General features: G+C 34.1%; 3 protein-coding genes across 3 annotated transcripts; 2 read left to right on the forward strand and 1 right to left on the reverse strand.

Moving 5' to 3' along the window:
• The first annotated feature begins 4627 nt into the window (after positions 1-4627).
• Positions 4628-5513, forward strand: LOC122597895 (auxin-binding protein ABP19a-like). The gene has a single exon (XM_043770479.1). The coding sequence runs from the start codon at positions 4703-4705 to the stop codon at positions 5336-5338; it is 636 nt and encodes a 211-aa protein (XP_043626414.1). The 5' UTR covers positions 4628-4702; the 3' UTR covers positions 5339-5513.
• Positions 5514-8804: 3291 nt separating this feature from the next.
• Positions 8805-10421, forward strand: LOC122598349 (protein NODULATION SIGNALING PATHWAY 1-like). The gene has a single exon (XM_043770939.1). The coding sequence runs from the start codon at positions 8805-8807 to the stop codon at positions 10419-10421; it is 1617 nt and encodes a 538-aa protein (XP_043626874.1).
• A 1329-nt stretch (positions 10422-11750) lies between these two features.
• On the reverse strand, positions 11751-17094 carry LOC122596228 (E3 ubiquitin-protein ligase SPL2). The gene is made up of 6 exons (XM_043768771.1): positions 16743-17094; positions 15599-15700; positions 13544-13714; positions 13314-13435; positions 12294-12413; positions 11751-12189 (listed from the first exon to the last, which is right to left on the reverse strand). Exons 1-6 carry the CDS (start codon positions 17070-17072, stop codon positions 11907-11909), a joined length of 1128 nt encoding a protein of 375 aa, XP_043624706.1. The 5' UTR covers positions 17073-17094; the 3' UTR covers positions 11751-11906.
• Positions 17095-17941: the final 847 nt, after the last annotated feature.

Consider the following 17941-nt stretch of genomic DNA (forward strand, 5'->3'; position numbering starts at 1 on the left):
AAAATGAAGGTGTATATTTAGTGTGCTAATTTGATTTTGTGTTGATATTGAGCTCTTGACATCGAAATGAATAAAATTAGGCATAACTAATTAAACCTCTTTGATGGAATATGATTGTTGCGTTGTGTAAACAAGCTGACAAGCACCATTTGGCGGGGTCTACAAATGGTTCAACCTTGCATACATTATAAATGCATATTTTTGGTCTTAAAAATCCATATCATTTTATTCACATACGATATATGTTCTTAGTTCCTGACTTAAACTTTGGTTGCCTATATTGACGTTGATAACTTTGTTTCATCCCAATTAAATTCGTGTAACCCTAAGGTAACGTATAGGGTAAAATATTTTATTGCAGTGTTTCACGATTCAAAGGAAAATATAGTCATTCCCCGAACCTAGCTATCTAATTACACTACTTTTTTTTTTTATCAAAGATGTTCACTTAGCTAGTTTGTTTCATCGATATCATTTTATTATCTTTAAAATTAATATCTTTATTTTCAAGGAAAAAGCACTGTTATAGTTCTAATTTTTCTTCTTCTTCTTTTTAAAAAAAAATATTAATTGGTTCACCCACCTTTCTTTCTTCTGTTGTCAAGTCGGATATCAATGTTTAATTGTTTATGAAAACTGTCACTCGTATTTTAGATAGTCTCGTAGTCAATAAGGATTATGGTGGTGATGATATAATTAGTATCATAAGTTCTTATTAATCTACCACATTCATACATTATCAACTTGTATAATGTGCTGTAATATTAGTACAATGTGGTAGATTAATAAAAAGTCACTGTAATAATATCATTTCTCTATGTTCTGAAATGAATGAATGATGAATTTATGTTTATTGGGCCCTTAATTCCAGTTGGAAAAACAGTATTTCATTGGGCTGTTCTGCCTAGTCCAACACGAATAGTTGGACCTCCCGCGTATGTGTTTTAACTTTTAACCTTGAAGATGGACTGATGGAGTAACAGTTGACATTGATTTATGAGAAATCAAAGGACTCATTTGGTTCACAAATGTTTTTTTTTTTTTTAACAATATTAATCCTGTTGTATTACATATCTTTTTACTTAAGTGTGTCAAATACTCTTCAAATCGCGAATATGAACATGATACAACGAATCTTTAAGAAATGCCTTTTGAAGAAGAAAAGGGTATGGTAGTGGACCCCCTTTTGGCTTTGCTTAGCCAATCAGGAAGCACCTTACCCAGAAGGGAGCTAGCTAGGCCATAGATTAATGAAGAGAATGCTTTGGTATTAAACTTGTGTAGAAATGGACAATAAACCAGAATTATTGTGAAAAGTCTCTTATTTGTTATTAGCTGTCTCACTATGTCTTCTTATGAACTTCTTGACTTCATTGCCATGTGCATAGAAGGACCACAGCGTGCACCAAGTTACTAGTCCTATGATTACTGGAGTTAATTTTTCAACTAAGATATATAGCCAAGTTACACCACTCGTATTCAAATCAACTTTGTGGGACTATTATAAACGACTTTATAGGTCATGGGTTCGAATTCATCTCCAACGGTCCAAAGACATGTGCTATTGCGGGCTGTAAACGGTTCGGTTAGCTAGAAATTTCGAACCGTTTTTCGGGTTTTGGTTCGGTTCGGTTAGTTAGAAATTTCGAACCATTAATTTCGGTTATCCGAAAAAGTCGGTTAATTGCGGTTTTATTTTCGGTTAACCATTTATTAAAGCTATGCTAATATAAAGTTTAAGTTTTTAATTATAACAGTCAATTTACATTGTATTAATTAATTTTTCTATGTAAAATAATTATTTAACTACATTAATATTTTGTATTAAAAATTAATATTTAATTTTAAATTACTTTTTTTTAACATTATATTTATGTAATACAAGTTTATATTGAAGAGTATTATGATTTACCACTTAAAATATCTTCTATTTGATATTACCAATATTTTTAATAAATATTTTAAACAAAGTTAACAACTTTTTATTAACAAGAGTATATATATATATATATATATATATAACAAAATAACTTAGAATATCCAAAACTAATCATAGATTGTAAAAGAAACTTAATAAAATTGTTAATATTTTAGCCAACAAATACAAAAAATTAGTTAAATAAATATGTAAATAATGTATTCATGCAATACATATATATGTAAATATACATATGTATGGTTATATGTAGACATATATCAAAATTCGGTCCGGTTCGGTTAAACCGCGGGTAATAAATAAGGAAAACCGTAACCGAACCGTTACACATCGGTTTTTTTGTTTTCGATTTTTTCGGGTTTCGGTTTTTTCCGGTTTCAGTTTTTTCGGTTTCGGATCATGCGGTTCGGACCGGTTTTTTCGGTTCATTTCTTCCCCTTCGCCTAGAGCTGAGGTTAAGGATACAAATAACACCAAAATTAAAAACTTCTTAGTTATTACACTAATTTTAAGACAAGGGTGATCTTTTATTAAACTCAATCTTATTTGGTGAAACTTTGAATTAGTAGACTTGTAAAATGTAATCAGTTTATCAACATTGTATTTGGAATCCTTTTCTTAAAAAAAATAAATTCGCAAAAGGTCTTTAAAATTTATTTAACCGTCATAATTTAATCAAATATAGCTATAGTTTTTTTTTTTTTTTTTGGAAAGGATTCAAGTTTTATTAACCAATCGCAATGTCTAATTTTCTAGTTGATCTATTAAAAGTTCAGTTTTAAAAAGTTTTAAATTCTACTAGTTTTTAGCCAACTAGTGTTGGCCATCGACATTAAAACTGTTTTAAATTCTACTACTAATTTAAAACAAGGAGTGGGTATGTGCGTAGCTAAAATGTGTTGGCCATCGACATAAATACTCGTAATACAAGAGGAAAATTCTATCCATACATTTGTTATCTTCTCAAACACTAAAATAAATTCCATCGTCCTGTTATCTCTTAGCTAGCTAGGTACGTGGCACAAATGTATGCGTGTTCAGCCAAGGGGCTTTTCACAATTTTGGTTGCAACATTTCCAATATTGCTTATTAAGTTATTTATTTAATGAGTTATTAAAGGTGCGTTTAGTTCAAGAAAACTTTCCTGTTTTCTATTTTTATTTTTTAAGAAAACATGAAAAATAAGAAACGCGTTCAAATTGGATTTTTCTAGAAAAGTTTTCTTAAAAAATGAAAATTCCCCTTTCCAACTTTTGCACTAAAATTAGAAAACTGTTTTTTTCAGTTTTTGTTTTTACTTTTCTATTTTTCAAACCTTTTATAAACCTAAAATTAGAAAACAAGTGAATTTGAACATGTTTTATAGTTTTCTAAAATGGAAAAATGAAAACTCCATCTTTTATTTTGAACGCGTTTTCAAAATTTTCAAGGGTTTTTTAGAAATAAAAAACCTTTTCATTTTCTAAAAAACTAGAAATGGAAAACTTGAAAACATTTACTCGAACTAAACGCGCCCTAATTGATTTGTTACTTTACAGAATTAGTCACATTATTGAAACGTTGTTCGAGATTTCCAACGACCTAATCATTTTTCAATCGTATAGTATTTTGGGTTTAGGTTTGTTTTTGGTTAGGTTTTTACTGTTTTAGGCCTTTTTTTTTTTTTTTCTCTTGATTTTATTTGTTTTGTTTAGATATACTATAAGATTTTAGTAAGTAATTATAATGTAAAATAAAGTAAACAATATATATGCATCAGTTTGAAAGAAACCAAAAACCAAAATCAGACCCCAAATTATATTCGATTCTTCTGATTACAAAAACCAAACCATCCGTTTGAACTTGAGGGTTATGGACCTACACTTGCATCTCATTTTTAAGTGAGGCTCACCATAACAAAATGCTTCATGAATTGTGATGCCAAATACATTTACAATGTTACTCGGTTATCTTTCATAAATTGCTAACAAGAAATCTAAAGTTTGTGTGATCGTTATGCAATAAGTGGAAAACCGTGTAAGACTAGTTGGCTAAAAAGTAGTAGAATTTAAAACTTTTTGGATGATTTGAAAGTCGTTTTCTCTTTCGAACGACAAACGTTAATTAATTGTTATTTTCAAGTTAGTAATTCACCATAATGCAAACCACAAGCTAGGTTCGAACCCCAAATCTTCACATTAGGAACTTCTTTAAAAGAAACCTCGTTACCAATGTATTTAAGTGGAATTGGCTCATATATGGGTAGACTAATTGATGACCTAAAGTTTTTTTTTTTTTTTTTTATAATTATTTCAAATAGACGTCGATTCTTTAAAACCACTGCACTCCCTTGTACCAATGGATTTCTAACCCACTAATTCTGATTCAAATCGCCTTTTCTAATTTGAACTTGTACCTTGCTATTTTGGGAATAAAATGCAGCTAAAAAAGTACTAGTAGAATTGAGGAGACCAAATAGGAAAAAAGAAATGAAATAATAATCATTGGAAAATCAGTGCCAATAAGCCAAAAAGGTGTAAAATGTTTGTTCTATCAATTTAAAAAGAACATGGAGGTCACTACCAAGCCAGCTTTGCCTTTTTGCACTTTTTAGATTACATAATCCTGTGGTTGTAATTCCTTTGCATGGCTCCCTTGCTCAAGTTGCACCATATCATATCTTCCTTATATAAACCGACCCTAACATTACATCAAAATCACACCAAATACTCTTCTTCTTCTTCTTCATCCATCAACAATATATTTATTCTTTATAATAATTCCATTATGAAAATGCTTCACATTCTCTTCGTTGTTTGCTCTCTTCTCACCATCTCAACTCATGCTGCGGTGCAAGACTTTTGCGTCGCGGACCTAAAAGGCCCAGAAGGCCCAGCGGGCTATTCTTGCAAGGCAGCCACTGTAGTGACAGTTGATGACTTTGTATCAACTGGGCTACGTTATGCAGGAAACACTTCCAACATTATCAAAGCAGCCGTCACTCCAGAATTTGCAGCCCAATTCCCCGGTGTAAATGGGCTTGGGCTGTCCATTGCAAGATTGGACATAGCCCCTGGGGGTGTGGTTCCAATGCACACACACCCGGGGGGTTCTGAGCTCCTCTTGGTGACTCAAGGGTTTATCAAGGCCGGTTTCATTTCCTCGGCTAACACCGTCTATTTGAAGACCCTACAAAAGGGTGATATCATGGTGTTCCCACAAGGGTTGTTGCATTTCCAGATAAATGCTGGAGGAGTTACTGCCGTTGCATTCGCAAGCTTTAGCAGCGCCACGCCTGGCCTACAAATTCTCGATTTCGCGTTGTTTGCCAATAACTTGCCATCCGCTTTGGTGGAGGCTACTACTTTCCTAGATGATGCCACAGTGAAGAAGCTAAAGGCTGTTCTTGGTGGAACTGGCTAATTATCCACATTCATGCTATGCTAATTGCATGTGCAAGCCATTCTTTGTGTCAATTAGTTAATAATTACGTACCAGTCTTTTTTTCCTGTGTTTGTCGTCATTAACCTAATGATTATGACACGCACTATGTATTTCATCAATTGTTTAAATTTAAGTATGGTATGTTTTTTGCGGATTTTTGTTTGTGGATTGACATAAAAAAAAAAAAAAAAAGCTAGGTTATATGAATCATATATATATGATTCATAAATACTACATGCATTCCAATTATCTTGTTTGGTTTGGCAAGTTAAAACTACACATGACCATATATATCCGATCCTGATCTTTACTTCAATGCTCACAAAAATAAAGTTTGACATTTTAATGTCAGGTTATCCGGCCTACAATGGTCACACACAAAAATGCATTTATTATTCGTTATTTAATTTGGCTTTTACAATCTTAATTAAGATGAATATTTTTGAAAAAATTTAAATATGTATTAATGCCTGTTTTTCTAAATTTTAAATAAGACCATTAAGTTCATAGCGTTGACAATTTGACATATCATTTTACTTTTTTATAAACCACTCAACATTATAAAATTACCAATTTATTCTTATAACTTTACCAAAGTCCATTAACGTTCTTTAACAAACCCCATTTACTTTGTAACCACAATATAATAATTGAATGTGTAAAATGCAAAATTATCTGGCCCGCTAACAGTAGGCCCAATTAAGCTTCTAACCCATAAGGATAAGGCCATAAGTCATAGACGTCATCTTAAGACTTGAAACTTTCGCTGGAACTTTTTGTTATGGACTCCACCTCAGTTACCATGGACTTGTCAAATGTCAAATAAACTTTGCATGACTGATCCGTAAATATGGACTTTTATCCCATAACATTAACATTTCCATTTTGGGAAATGATTAATCCTCCTAACCATATAGCCTAATAATCCTCTTAACTATGAGATGATGACATGTGGAAAAATCAGGAGTGAGATTAAGAAGAGAATTAATAGATACAACATGTCACCTTCTTAATGTATTAAGAGGATTATTAGGCTATTTGGTTATTTGGTTAGGAGGATTTATCATTTTCCATTTTATAAACCACTTATTCTTATGAACCTTTTGAGTCCATAACAACTAACAAGGTCCCATTGCTACACTTTCTAAGTTTCTACCATTTCTCAGGTTCGAATCCTGCCACATGCAAATGTGGTGAGGGGGCCTTAGCAATGCTATACTCATCTAACACATGAGGAGCAAACCCTTTAGGGCATTGCCAGGTAATGAACCGACGTGGGCGCATCCGCGTGGGGGTGTTAGCCATTTATCCGTTACTGCCTTTCAAAAAAAAAAGATTATTAATTTTTCCACTTAATCTGTTTACTTTATTATATGTAAATAATAATATGATTTATAGATAAAATAATGTCAATCTTATACAGTATACTTTACAAAAATATAAAAACAGTTAAGTTATTATATTTCTCTCAAACTACATATAATTTTATTCCATTTCACATGTTCTTTTTTCTAACAAGAATATTTTTATTAAGTAATATAGATATACTTTTTATTAAACTGATCTTAAATGCAAAGACAAAAATGACTTTTTACCAAGTAAAGCCTTATTTTTAGGCATGAGAGTTTTTTTATATGCTTGTGATTTCTTCCTAAATTGGTGAAGTTTTGAATCATGTCAAATGCAAGTTTAATGAGTAAGGTCTTAGCTTTGCTATGCCCACTAAAACTGGAAAAGCAAACCTTTTAGGCCGTAACGAGGATTTGATTCTGAGTTGGACGCACCAAAAATTGAGGGTATGTTAGCTAGTTAACTCTTTTGTTTTTTATTTTTTTAAGCTTAAAAAAACAAGCTCATTTATTATACCTATTTTAGATTATGGTTTTATGGGTTTTTTCTTTTCAAATATATTATCACCTGTATTACATCAAATAATATTAAACTATTTTTATCTGTTCCAAAAAATATTAAACTATTTTTATATTTTCAAGAATCGAACATAACCCACATTGATGGTTGATTTTTGTGGAACGGATTTCATCTATTTAGGATATTTCAAAATTTGTAATCACTTCCCCTAGAACCCTACAGTAAGTAGAGAGACAACATAATCCAGAACATAATTTCTATGTACATCTGAAGTCATATAAGAGACTCCACATTTCTTCAAACCAACATCGATAGCTATGGACTTGTTCCTTCTTTTCTTTCTTGGACTACTTTCACATATAAAATGCATGGGTGACTTTGTATATAAACTTCCGCATCATCACGGACTCCCTGAGTTCCTTCTATAACCCCTACAGCCCTACACTACTATCCTTATAGTGTGTACAGTGGATGTAAATCGAACTAGCATACTGTATTAAAATAAAATCTTTGTTTGACTTTAAAAATGAGAAAAAAAAAAAGCAATTTAACATATGACCACACGAATAAACTCCAACCCTCCAAGTCATGTAAAGCAAAGCAGCTAGCGTAGTCTACTATTGTTGCTATATATGCACGCCTAACGTCTCCTCCAACCAACCATCAAAATCTTGACATGTTCGAAATATGCTGTTACAACGTTCTTACTCATTATACCAAAAAAAAAAAAAAGAAAGAGAAAAAGATAGCAATGTCAACTTTACTATTTTCATTTTCATTAATTGATTAATATGAAACAATAAAGCTTAATCAAACAGCCTGCAAGTCCTTAATAATTAAGTTGCAATATTAACTTTTTCACTTGGAGTATCTTAAGGAATATACTTATATCTACTAAATTATGTATATTATTATATAACAACTCGCTTAAACACCTTAAACGTCTTTCCTCTTTTATAATCTCTATGCTATAAAATATATTTCCCCATAGCTGGGAAGGTGTTTTTTAGTGATTCTCTGGGACAAAAAGTCAATCGTTATGTTGAGCCAATCTAAACTTTGTTTAAATTTAAAATCATGTTAGCAGAAACATCATGACATAATGTGATACAATGTGATGTTTTAAAAAACTATCCAATTGAGTATATATTTTGTAAACCCGACAAGTTATGACAACATAATCAGGCCAAGGAATTGTTTTTTAATTGCCTAATAAGATAAGAACAATCAGTATGTTCAAACAAGAACAACTCTAGTACTAAATTAATCACACAACAAAACAGAATTGCCGTCTTGGTTACAAATTTTAATCGAGTAAACCAATTAAGATTCTTAGTTTTTTACAAATTTGTCGTTTTGGTTAAGAAATAAGATAGAAATTAACCATAATTAAGAAGACATCAAATCATCCAAAAAACAGCACATCTACCTCATATGAATTATGCCATTTCACCATCCCATCCTTTTCTGTATATTATATATATATATTAACCATCCTTACATAGTATCATATCAAAAAATCTCTTCTATTCTAAAGCTTGTACTGGGTTTCTATTTTTTTTTGTCTTGAAATACAATGATGAAACAAGACTCATTGTTCTTACCTTCTTTTCCCCTAAACACAACCCTCATGTCTGAAACGACGTTGTTTGAAGAAGAACTGAATCCAGACTTGGACCCGGGTCACATTTTGGATTGGTTAGAAGATTCAATGCCACACGTGCCACTGATCCTAGATGATCTATATGGCACGGCTGATGATATCACTGATCCTTGGTGGGGGCTGGACTCCATTGATGATAACATCAACTTTGCGGACAGTTTTAGCAACACTGTCAGCAGTACAACTAGTTCATCACCGGCTGATCATCTAATCATTGCCTGTGAGCAGCCACCACACGAGACGGTGTCTGATCAGTTGAAAAAACGCAAAGGACCAGAAGATCATATGCCAATACCACAAGGGAAACGAGCAAGTGGAAACAAGAAAGGGACAACCAAATCAACAAAGGGTACTATTAATAGTGATAACAACGGACGATGGGCAGAGCAGTTGCTCAACCCATGTGCTGCAGCGATTTCTTTAGGCAACGTGACTCGTGTTCAGCACCTCCTATTTGTTCTTCAAGAACTAGCTTCACCCACCGGAGATGCTAACTATAGATTAGCGTCTCACGGGATGCAAGCACTACTAAACCACCTCTCATCAGTCACCAACACTCCTGCAAAGGTGGTGATCCCAGCAGTCAGTTTCGGCACGTCAACACCCAGATTCTTTACACAATCTCTAATCAAATTTAACGAAATCAATCCATGGTTCACAATCCCCAACAGCATTGCCAACAACGCCATCCTGCAAGTCTTGTCAGAGCAGGATCATATTCATGGGTCATGTAAAACTCTTCACATACTCGATGTTGGGGTCTCCCATGGTTTCCAATGGCCCACTCTTTTAGAAGCATTGAGTCGCCGACCAGGTGGTCCACCACCATTGGTTCGACTCACTGTAGTCCCACCAACCCTCGACAACCATCAAATTCCTTTTGCAAACTGTCCACCTGGCTACGACTTCGCTTCAAATATTCTTCGTTATGCCAAAGACGTGCACGTTAACTTACAGATCAATAAACTCGACAACTTCCCTTTGGAAAACCTAAACGCGCAAAGCATCAATACTTCCCCAGATGAAACATTAATCATATGTGCTCAGTTTAGACTACACAACCTTAATCACACCAAACCTGACACCAGAACAGAGTTTCTGAACATAATCCAAAGTATGCAACCACAAGGAGTCATTCTAAGTGATAACAACATAGATTGCATCTGCAACAACTGCAGCGGCTTTGATTCACGATTTTCTCAAAGTTTAGATTATTTATGGAGTTTCTTGGACTCTACAAGTGTGGCATTTAAAGGAAGGGATATGGAAGAAAGGAGACTTTTAGAAGGAGAAGCTGCAAAAGCATTGATGAACACTTGCGAAATGAATGAAAAGAAGGACAAATGGGGGGAAAGGATGAGTAGTGTGGGGTTTGTAGAAAATGCATTTGCAGAAGATGTCGTGGATCAAGCTCGTGCATTGTTGAAGAAGTATGATAGTCATTGGGAAATGAAAGTTGAAGAGAAAGATGGCTCATTAGGCTTATGGTGGAAAGGCCAACCAATTTCATTTTGTTCTTTATGGAAATAGATATAAAACTAGTTAATTATAGAGGCATTAGTTGGATAATAACTGTGAATTTTTCTATTTTTTTGAATCAGGATTTTTAACTCTTCTTGTGCAGTTTTTCAATCTGCAGTTCTTATATAATTGTTTATGAACTATTTCCAGTTTGTGGATTATAGCATCTAAGATTTCTTAACCACGACTGTTATACAATTTAGCTCCATTGCATTGGCAAGGGGCCACACTGTAACGAGGGGGTCGTTTATGTATCTCCTATGAAATTGTAAATCTTATAAAGAAACTCATAAGAATATAAAATGGACTCCCTAGTGCTGGCATGGACTAGGTTGAGCCATTGAGGCCGATCACACTACTCGGTAATCCTAAATGATTTTCATTTCATGCTCTTTTTGTGTGTTTCGTTGCGTGCATACTTCGTTGTTGTTTGTATGTCGTTTCCTAAAGTTCCAAGTTCTTTTTGTGTGTGTCATTGCGTGCATACTTTGTTATTTTTTGTATGACGTTTCTTAAAGTTCAGTTCGTATACTTTTACAATGCATTTCTAATGCATCTCCTAAATAGCATCAATAAAATAAAGATGGTAAACTAAATTTCAGATAACGAAAAATATAACTCACTGAGACATTTCATCAAACACCTCAAAGGCATTGCTCTATACACTAAATGTATACCAAAAAGATTCATTCATCATACTAAATGTATGTTTTCTACCGATTGTGTACTATCTAATTAAATTAACACCTCAAGAACGTCAATTGACATATATAAGAAGAAAGATACCTTGCGTTAACGGTGTTTCCAAATACGATAAATACGACAGTCCAAATTTTCCCATCTTTAAGTCTACGCATGTTGGGATAGTTAGTCGATTATCATGGTTTGAAAAGTAATAACGACAACCAAGTAATATGTAAATGTGATAATGAAATTTTTTTTATTATTTCTTTTGGCATAACTTTTTCTTTTTACGAATAAAGAAAATCAGTAGTTTATCATGCATTGCTAGGATACAAAATTCTGAATATTTTCTTTTCAACATTATCATTTGAATAAAATAATGTATATAATCCGATTTAATAAAGTTTCATTATCATAACAGTGCAATTTCTATATGAAACATTGATTATATATATAGCCAGGAGTAAAGAACTAACAAGTTCATGATTGTTGTGACAATTTGAGCATAAGAACGTTCTCATAGTTGATTTCCAAAAACATATTTGTTAAAATAGTTGGGTTAGAATTAAACTGCATGCAGTTGTATAGTCCTGGAAAAAAAAAACTAAGATATGATTCCTTCCTGGTCAGACATTATCATGAGGTGCATATAGATTATAGATAAGTAAAACTAATATATTAGCACAGATATAAAAAGATGAAGAAAGTGGCACGATACATCTCTAGTCTACAAAGTACAAACAAACTCATCAGCAGAACAAAGGGGAACTACAATGCTAGTGATCGATCCCTACTAATTCTATTCATGTCTCAAGAGTCAAAGATTCTGACTGAAGCGCTGACCATCTGTCTACAAACAGGGCATTTGGGAGACATCTCTCGCTCTACTGACATAGCGCATTTTGGACAACAGACTAGATGCCCACAAGGTAAAAATGCAGATCGTCGTTGCCTCAGTAAACATATCACACACAACTGCTCTTCTGGAAGACTACCGCTCCCTTCAGCTTCCGTCTCCATAGCCTCCGCCTCGATAGCAGTTTGTTGCTGAATTCGTTTTTGTTGTTTCCACAATTGCCATCTGTTCCAATTCCTGATACACCATCAATGAGAAAACTTGTTTTATATTTGGAGAATAGAATCCACAATGGTGAATATATTACCACTCTGTAGTCAAGGTTTAATCAGATAGCATACCTTAGAATAGCATAACCTAGGATGCCAGTTGCAAATGTACCAATCACAATACTACTCCACCATAAAACTCTTGTCTTGAAGTCAAGTTCCGCTACCATCTCATCTTTGCTCATATGTGATCTATCAATAACAACATGATTCAGTGAGCAGAGCCAAGTATTTGTCAGATAGGAAACATTCATTTAATAAGTTTCAAGTGCATTTCAAAACTCAATATCACACAAGGAAAGACGATAAATGCAACTTCATTAGAATGTTTTAGCATGGTAGCAAGTCAGCTACTTTCCCAGTGGGTTAGTTATTTAGTTACAAAGTAGTCACTTCCCCAGTTGGCTACACCAATGCTACCCCCCACCCGCAAAAAAAAAAACAAGTTTCAGTCTCCCAAAGGAGGTATTAAACAATGCAAAAGTTATTCACGGGTTTTAGAGTCACTGATACTAGACACAAGTTGACATAATGTTGAACGAGATATGTATATGATATGTCAGTCTTTCAAAATGGTGTTCATTGATTCTGAAAATGCATTTAACGTACTGACAAAAGAAGTGCTGTGATGAACACATGAGAAAGAAAAGAACTCCTACAATTTACGTCAATACATGAAGCCTATAAGAAGAAAAATGTCATTGTATATCTACAAGGTTATACAAAAGGTTACTAGCAGATTTCTTATTTTAAGGTCTCAACTATATATGAGTAAAGAAAATGAAAGATATATGTTGCTGCTATATGTTTTTTGACAGTTGAAAAAATTAACTGAGAAAGGTCTTTGAACAAAGTTGTAAGTACATAGATGATACAACCACCCCTAAAACCCACAGTTTTAAATTAAGTTGGATCATCATATGAATGCAGGAATTCTAACAAAACAATGCAAAAAAAAACTAAACAATATAATATGTGTTTTAATTATGCATTATATTTATAACTAACAGGCATTTGTGAAAGGAAACATAAACAGGAACACAAGTACATTAACAGGTATGTCACTGCAATATAATATAAAAGGTTCCTTACAGGAAAAACGGTAAATCCTTGCTTGCCATCACTTCAGGATTTCCGTCTTTCAACCTGACAAGGCCTACTGCAGTGATTTCCTTTCCAACAGGTAGAATTTTCTCCTCATCCACAACTCCAACCTTAAACGCCAGCAAAAATGAAATAACACATTACAATCAAATCAAAACTGATAGGCCCCAAAAAATTACAAAGGAAGATGAACCACCAAGATACATTTCAGGACTTACAGGGTACTCATGACCAAAAAATGCCTGAAAGAAAGTGTAAGCAGAAGCATGAACAGGCTGCAAATTATGGTATACAGTTGTAAGAGGTAGAGAATGTGTTGAGCCATCCAGGTTTACGGTCAGATAATCACATTTTGGCTGTTTAACCCCATCAACAAGGATAAAAGGAACCTGTCCAGAAATAAACAACGGATGGCATATCAGACTTTAAAACTATTATACAGTATCAAGCAACTACAAAATATTGAAATTTTTTTAAACATGTATAGCAGTGTAAGTAATGCACTGAGAAATTCACAAGATAGAACCTTATACAGACATACATATAACTTATTCACCAGATAGATCTATGATCTTAAAATGATGAAGCATACACGAATTGGTCGGTAATTAAGTGTAGGCATGTAACTTGATTACAGGAAAACTATCAAAACAAGAAAAGGATACATCTTAAGCAAAGACATGGAAAACTGAACCAGTATGGAACAAAAAAGCAAATCCTAGCCTCCTTGGCTAAGTTACTGCCACCTTTTGCATATGTTCACTAGAACAGGTGCTCAGACAATATCATTACTTTCTAGAGAAATAACTAGTGACATTAGTGGCAGAAAAGAGAGAGGCAGGGCCTAGAATATCAAGTCAAAAACATAAGGAGACTAAAAGAAGGCAAGCAGTGAATTGCATAACACAGCTAACATTATCAAGAATTTTAAACTAGAGAATTATACATCATTAATTAAAATCAAAGATGCTTTGTAAACACCTGGATAACTATAAGTCAAGAGACAGAACTCATACTTGGCCATCCTAATATCAGAAGAAATGGAACCAAATAAACAAAATAATTATACATGGAAACAGTACTAATCAACACAACACTAGGGAAGTAGCCACTTCCACGTTGTGAGCAAGATCTGAAGACAAAGTTGTACCCCAACAATATGTTTAACAACTCTCATCAAAATTTCACACGTAGAACTAAATGCAGCTGCATTTTAACCAAATTAAACTGCAAGACATGCGCAAATATATCAAACAAGTATTGCATAATATCTGTGTACTTTTCATACTTTATGGTTGATGATGTACCATCTCCCTAATAGCTTTGGGATAATAATCTCTCATCTACCCTATGAAGGCTACTAGGCTCCAGCCCAGACGTAGCCTCCGGACTTGAGCATGGTTGCTCCTTAGAGGTTTCGAAGTAGCCTCCGGATTGATCCATGGAGGCTCCCAACAAAGCCTCCAGATTTGAACACTAGCCTAACGCTCCATTACTTGCGATGCCACGCTAGGCTGGGAGGCTTGATGATGTACCATCTCCCTAATAGCTTTGGGATAATAATCTCTTTTCTACCATATGGAGGCTACTAGGCTCCAGCCAGACGTAGCCTCCGAACTTGAGCATGGTTGCTCCTTAGAGGCTCCTGACACAGCCTCTGGACCCTCCTCCATAGAGGCTCCTGACATAGCCTCCGGACCCTCCTCCATAGAGGCTCCTGACATAGCCTCCGGACATAAGCTACGGAGGCTCCTGAAACCTTCAGACCTGAACATGACCTCATGTCCTCATCTATGTTAAGTCATGGGCTTGATTTAGGCCCAAGCATATAAAGCCCATGGCCCAAATCTAAAACCCTAACAGCATCTCTATAAATAGAAGATCAAGGCACCAACCAAGGGACTCTCTATCTCTCTCTCATTCTCTTACACACACTCCTTAGCCTACTTCGGCTTGTGGTGTCACATCTTGTGGTCACCAATTGGGAACCGCCACCGGAAGTAGCAACAATCTAATCTCCTCCATTACACCTTATAGATCGAGGATTAACCCCCCAATACTTAATGATAAATGCTATACCTAAACGGGTGTAGACTTATGCTTAAACAATGGTTTTGCTAGGAATCCTAGACACATAAGTTAAAACCAAAAGAAAGCATAAATCGGTAAAAGAAAAAACTTGCCGATCGAAGGATTTATATCAACACATATAACTCAAATACGCAAGGGACTGGTAACACAATACAAATAACTGAGAACAATGTTGAAGTTACCGTTCTTAACGATGAAGCTTCTTGCTCTTTCCAGTGTCTTGCAACCAACGACATAAAATCTGTGTTCCATCCGAAAAATCCCCTCCATTGGTTGTATATACACTACAACAATTCAACAAAAGTCACACTCTAAACCAAAATATCAAACACATACAGAATATATACATTTGTTGAATCAGTTAAGAAGCTGATCAGATCTCATGCTACGTATTTAAACATGTCATCTAGGGATGTCAACGAAACAAAAACAATCAACAAAACGTTCATAGAAAAGTTCATACAATGTATGTAAGTAAAGGAAGTAGCATGGACAGGATTTCCGTGTTAGTTTAATTAAATGAAAGAGCATAAACATAAGTATCATTCGTTTATTTATATCTCTATGTATGTATACACAAATTTATAGTCATACTTATACAAACAAAAGACACAAAGAAGCATAAACGAAAACAAACATTACATATACTAAACATTATATGACATTTCGCTTGCTTGTTTGTACTCTTTAATTACCGTTTCTTAATGGAGCAATTACATAGATATCCATTCGTCAAAGTTTCCATATTAATTTGTTCATTTTCCGTCCTTCTTCCTTTTGTTCAATGAAACAAGAAAACACGAACTCCATTCATGCTTTATTTTTACAGCCCTAATCACATCAACTCTTGTATTTATATAAAACAAAATATTCAAAATCATCCAAACTAATAATTGCTCCATACTCTTAATGTAGACAGATGACACTCAGCAGACAAGTATGGTTACTAGACCCTTTACACATCCCTGGTTTTTACTCTTTTGGCCGGAGGTCCTTTTGGAAAGAGTCTCTCTACCTCTGGGTAGAGGTAAACTGTTTACGCCTCACCTCCCCTACCCTACCCTGCTTACAAGGATTTGGGTCTTGGTGTCGTTGTTGTTGTATCCAAACTAATAATTGAGCAATTTTTCATTACAGATGGATACAACATATATATACATATATTTAGTAGTACAAACAATTTCAAGTTAGTAGTACAAAAAACTTCCATAAAATTTAATAAAGAAAAGCAAAATCATAATATAACTCATCTCAAGTAGATAAAACATAAATTATCAAAATACTACACACAAACACACATATATATAGATAGATACAGATATATACCAATTGTGTTCTCTGAACAATAACAGCGGCCTCATTGGTCACATGAGAAAGCAAAGTAGCAGCAGATGTCGGTTCAACAACACCGCGAACGATTACGAGTTTATTATCAGCGGAATTAGTGTCATCATCGGAAGAGAGAAGAGAGCGGAGATCGGAGACGGTGACGGACGGCGAAGCTTTGATTTTTTTCAAAGCGGACGACGTCGTTCTGAGATTGAGAATGGAATTGACTGCAATACAAGCTAGCGCAACGCCTACTACTGCACCGTCTAACGCTGTGGCTATGTGTGCCACTAGTGCGATGGCTGGTTGTTCGTATACTGACGACATATCGTGATTTACCCAAATTCAATTTTCTATCTGAAAGTGGGGTTATACGTATAGGCAATATATATATATTTAAAAAAAAAAGTTTTGGGGGTTATTGGGTGGGTCCGGTTTTAATTTTGTTTTCTTTTTAATCAAGTTAAACAATTTTTGGAAACCCAGTATGTGGTTTAGTTGACCGGTAACCAGTTACTACAATGATTCACCATAAATTTATATCTATATCTATAATATTTATATATAAACAAACTATTCTTTCTAAAATTTAAAACTCTACTTTTAAAATCTTCAATTTATCCTTTTAATCTATATTACTATCAAACACTTTATTCCTGTAATTTCAAAAATACCCTTAAAAAAACACATATTTTTTTCCTACCCTTAAGTTGCTCACATAGTATACCAAAAACACACACATGCATTACCGAATTTAATAATCAATCAACATAAAAAACGCACACTCTAAAACAACAACGGCGGTAAGAAACACTTGAGTTAAATCATACATTCATGTAATAACACGGTACAACTACTTAACCAGCATTTTTTTCCTATATCCCGCTACATCGCGCGAGTACAAAGCTAGTAAATATATACGAGTATATATTTTTTCTTTTCTTCTTTTTCTTGTTTTGGACTTTTGGAGTTTTAGATGGCCCATTATTTTTCTTGTTTTGGAGTATAGATGGCCCATCATTAAGTTAGGGTTGCCTTTTTTCTAACCTCATTATTTCTTAAGAGCATAATATGATTTCCAAATAACTTAATTAGCTATTAACGTATGGTTTTGAAATTACATGTTTTAGTCATTTAGTTGTATATATCATTAGTGTTGATGTTGATGTTTTCAACCACCTAAATAAACTTAGTGT

Source organism: Erigeron canadensis, chromosome 4, assembly GCF_010389155.1.
Source record: "Erigeron canadensis isolate Cc75 chromosome 4, C_canadensis_v1, whole genome shotgun sequence".
Taxonomy (NCBI): Eukaryota; Viridiplantae; Streptophyta; class Magnoliopsida; order Asterales; family Asteraceae; genus Erigeron; species Erigeron canadensis.